This window comes from Glycine max, chromosome 11 (genome assembly GCF_000004515.6).
Source record: "Glycine max cultivar Williams 82 chromosome 11, Glycine_max_v4.0, whole genome shotgun sequence".
Classification (NCBI taxonomy): domain Eukaryota; kingdom Viridiplantae; phylum Streptophyta; class Magnoliopsida; order Fabales; family Fabaceae; genus Glycine; species Glycine max.
The window spans coordinates 9,782,490-9,787,377 of record NC_038247.2 but is presented as its reverse complement, the minus strand read 5'-3'; the positions used below and the strand labels follow the sequence as shown (position 1 = coordinate 9,787,377).

The window sequence follows — 4,888 nt, the reverse complement described above, 5'->3', positions numbered from 1 at the left end:
TTTCCCTGTACTTTTTTAGTTGCTTTATATAAAAATATGGAGGTGTTTTTTAATGGAAACTTCTATAATTATTAAATTATAATTTAATTATTTTAATAATTAAATAATTTAAATTGTAGTTATAATAATTACTAAATTTATAACTATAAGTTTAACTAAAATCATAATTTAATTCTTAATTTTTTTCAAGATTATTTATTATTTTTTATGCGTTGTTCAAATTAATACATAACTAATAATGTATAATTTTTTAAGAAAATATATTAATTATTTTTTTAAAAAAAAATTGTGTGATAAATTTCTACAAATTTCTTGAAACCCGAGGGGGATGAAGTTGAATTTAAGTTCTTTTTATCTTTGTCTCTCCTAAATCAAAACCTTGAACTCATCCTCTATTTAACAAGGATTAGGGCAAGAAAAGCACAACTTGTTCAAACAAATCCCTAACGTGTTACGATTACCATGTCCATGTATAGTATAATGGTTGAATTATCATCACTGGCAATTGAAACGGTCACTATATGTTTTTTCTTCTTCTAAGATTTTGTTAAATCTATCATTTTTGTTCCTTTATTTTAAAATAGAAACATTTTTTTTAAGAAAAAATAAAAATATTTAATTCTTCAATTTTAAAATTTCATAATTTTGATCTTATTTTCATTTTTACCTATATTTATTTCTTTTTCTCTTACATTTTAATTAATTAAATAATTTCTTTATAGTGTCTTACATGAATATATCAGAATTTGGATTTAATTTAACAAAAATAAAAGAAATAAAATGTTCACAAAATTAAAAATTGAACCAAAATTCAGATTTTCGAAACGTAAGTTTGTATTTTATGAAAATTACGAATTAAACAAAATTATATTTTAGCTTTTTTATAGTATAAGAACTCCTATATTCTCTCATTCTTCTATTGTTTAACCCTAAACCAAGATGAAACAACTAACAAGTAAAAAGAGTAATTTAAACATGACCATAATATAAACATTAAAATGATTTGAAACAAAAAATGACATGTGATTATAGAACTACCTGCATCATAATAAATTTCCGGGTTCATGCTTGAAATAAAAATAGGAAATAAAGACAAGGGAATCCCCAAATGAAGCCCTCAAACCAGCAAAGGCCAAAAAAGAAAAAAGAAAAACCCTTAATAAAACAAAACAAAATGAAAGAAATCAATTGCTATAGTTGATGACATAGCAGGCAACAAGATGAGAATAATGCTATCTCAAGCATAGTCTTGCTTACACAGCACACCAGCTTCTGCTGCTCGACGAGGTTTGCTTTTACGCCTGCTTCCATTATGCCGAAATCCATTTGACTTTCTCAGCTCATCAATTGATTCTATTTTCTCCTCAATTGGTTCTATTTTCTCTTGTAAATTCCGTTTTCTTTTTCTTCCATGCTTTGTGGTACTCGGAATTTTCATCTCTTTGCTAGACACTACATTCATAACGTTGTCACCACTGGTAGCATCCTCTTCTAATATTTCCTCAATTTCTTCTTCATCAAAGTCTTCCTTATACAGTTTCTGTGGCCTCCCTCTTCTTTTTTGCTTAGGAACCTTTTCTTCTTCTTCACTTATGGCATCCTCCTCATTGCTAATAGTTAACTTTTTACCTTTTCCTCTACTTCTACCCATAATCTCAAAATTCTATAAAATATTTTTTTTTCGTAGAAATTGAAGATAATCTTAATAGATTTATAATAATTCGTTCAACGTCCAATTGAGCTAAACTTGCTAGACAATCCGAGAAAATATGATCATACAAACTAGTATATCTGCCAAAGAAAAAAGAAATCAAAACAGAGTCATTTTTCTTTTCAAATTTAATTCTGAAAACTTTTCATATGAAGTATTACCATTTATGACTATAACTCTTCTAACCAAAAATATCAAGACACAATTAAATTGTACTTTAGTAATTAGTACTTCTGATTTCAGGCTTCGATTTTCATTTTCAGTCATAGAAAATAAAATTGAAGCTTAGATCAGTAATCAGAATAAGTTGAAGACAGATTTCAGAGGTTGAGTAATGAGTATTGAGATTGCTATCCCTGAAAAAAAAACTAAATTGGGAAACATAGGAATTTGATTATTCTGCATAATAAATCAACGAAGAAAGCTTGAACTAGGTATGTTTTCCAATCCAATCTAAACACAGAGTTCTTCAAAATAAATCTAAAACATGATAATAATAGAAATCAGAGAAGTCACAAGTGAAATTAAAAAGCAAAATATGGAGAAATATTGAATTACATATTGTTATACAAATCCAAGCTCATTGAAAAAGAAGAAAGAAAGAAGAGAAATACTGACCACAAGAATAAGGATAACACTATTGGCATATCTGACACAAAGCTCAACCGATGTGGAACCTGTTAAAGCCCTGAGAAGAAACAAAAGGATTGTGGTTATTCACCAAACAGATTGAAACTGCGAAAGGAACATGAAAGAATGAGAAACACACCATCGATGGTTCCACAGGAGCGCAACAGTACTGTGGCTGGCTTCTTACAGCAAGAGGCCAAACCAAACAGAGAGAGAAAGATATTGTTTTGACTGGATCTCTATTCTCTCCATTCAACACAACTCTATCGTTTCTTTTTATATAAACTCATTGATTTATTTTCTATTATTAACGTGTTTAGGAAGCTCTTTTTTTTTATTTACAAATTTTAATGCATAATTTAGTATCTCTTCGTCCTGTTTAAAAGGTTTATTTAGCTTTTTGAACAATTTCAAGTTAAATATTTAATGAAAACTATCTTATGGAGAAATTGAGATTTGAACTTGAATTATACAAAAATATATTACCTAGGTAAAAATAGTTATATCATCTGTATCCTTTGGTTACCATGATGAATCAATTAATATTGGACGAAGACTATTTATATATATACGGTCAAAAGAAGAGTATATATATAAATATTGCTATACGTTGAAGTAAATGTTCTTACTTACTAAAGTAAACTCTAGTTGAAATAATAATTTGATAGCATTAATTGACATTGAGTATGTTCTTACACAACCAAAAATAAACTCCATTGAATGTGAAACAAGGTTGGGTTAATTATATTCTTATAGATTGTATTAAAAAAGTAGTTTTCTCTAAAATAAAATGAAGTAAATAAATTGTAAAAGAAGTAATTTTGACTTCATGCTCTTGCTCTAAGGTATATGCTCTCATGTAATTAATTAGTGGGGCGTGTAAATAAATGAGCTAGAACTGAATTTTGTGATTTTTAACAGTAATGAGTTAATAATTTAAACTATTGTTATGATTAACACGACAATTTAGAATAAAAAACACATTAATATATATATATATATATATATATATATATATATATATATATATATATATGAAATGAAATACTAATGAATAGGGGCGTAGAAAAACTAGTTTGACAAAAAAAATATTTTAAATTATTTTAATTGATTCGATTTTATAGCTAAATAATCGAATTAATTTAGAAAACGGTACATAACCAAACTGATTTTAAAAAAATGGATATAAATTGAAGTGATTTTTTAAAAGTACTTATTTTTTCCTGAAATAACTCGGGTAAAAATGAATTTAATTTAGGTTTGGATTACTGGTTCCCGAATTTTGTTCACACTGATGGTAATGTAGGGTGTGTGGGCAGTTTGAAATCCGTGGGCTACGCATACTGTGTCCGTGTAGGTTGGATTTTGCAAAGCAGCATAAATGTCAAACTCCAAAATGTAGAGTGCAGTCAACAATGGATTATTGGCACCATCTGTCTCCCAATAACCAGACCTAAAACTTTATCGTTGAAATTTTGGACATTCTCTTCACAAACTTGTGAGCCACATGACCCAAAAAAACAGCTATCTGGCCAACCATCCGGGGACAAATTCATTACACTGTGTTACTAATCTTTAATTCAAGGTTTATTAATTTACTTTTTTTTAGTTCAATTTCATCATTTTGATGTTTTTGAGTTTAATTAACTTCTCTAATTTTTTATAATAGATTCAATTAGGTCTTTCACACGAATTTCTATAAACAACCTTAAATTTATATCTGTGTCAAAAAAAAAAAGAAACAATACATTATCAACCACATGAACTTCAGAGTTTTACGTGGTTGGTTGAAATTGACAATAAAAACTTAATTGAAATTACTTTAAAAATTAGATGATGTAATTGAATTAAAAAAAATAAGACTTAATTGAATAAAAAAAACTAATTTAACGCTAATTCAGCAACAAAAATAAAAGGGTTATTAGATAGTAACATGCAGAATTCTTTTACAGAAACCAATATTTTGAGGCTGTGTAAGTGTAATTAGTTTTTTTTCTTCTAATCTCAATCAAAATTATTAGAAAAATTTCGGAAAAAAAAATTCCACTACATCATTTTTAATATATTTCCACGGCCATATCATACAATTTTAAGATTTTTGTCATTTGAGAATTTGAATTGTATGATGTTAAAAATTTGTTAAATCACCTGGCTTATAAATAAATGTAATCAATAACTGTTAAACTGTTACACAATATAAGATTTCTGACTACGGTTTACAATAAATAAATGACCAGTTCAACTTGGGCTTTTATTTTCTTATATAAAAAGGGAAAATCAGTCATAAAATGTCCACCAAACTGCTAGCCTGCTAGCACATGTATTTATTATATCTTTATTATTAAAACTATGCAACATAAAAAAAATAAAGAATTGTATTATTCATACAATTTATTATAATACTATCTTTTCTCTATCCATACATTTCCATCATATACATTATGTTATCCCATATTGCTTTTCTTTCTTTCTTTATTGAAAAAAAAAACTATAAATATACAATACAAATTTAACTTCTCAAAAAATATTTTACAATTATGCAACATA

The 4,888-nt window shown here is 26.9% G+C and overlaps 1 protein-coding gene across 1 annotated transcript; it reads right to left on the bottom strand.

Moving 5' to 3' along the window:
• Positions 1 to 965: 965 nt before the first annotated feature.
• Positions 966 to 2,595, bottom strand: LOC100305938 (uncharacterized). Its single transcript, NM_001248297.2, has 3 exons — positions 2,481 to 2,595; positions 2,330 to 2,399; positions 966 to 1,791 (listed from the first exon to the last, which is right to left on the bottom strand). Exon 3 carries the CDS (start codon positions 1,649 to 1,651, stop codon positions 1,238 to 1,240), a length of 414 nt encoding a protein of 137 aa, NP_001235226.1. The 5' UTR covers positions 1,652 to 1,791; positions 2,330 to 2,399; positions 2,481 to 2,595; the 3' UTR covers positions 966 to 1,237.
• Between the last annotated feature and the right edge of the window lie 2,293 nt (positions 2,596 to 4,888).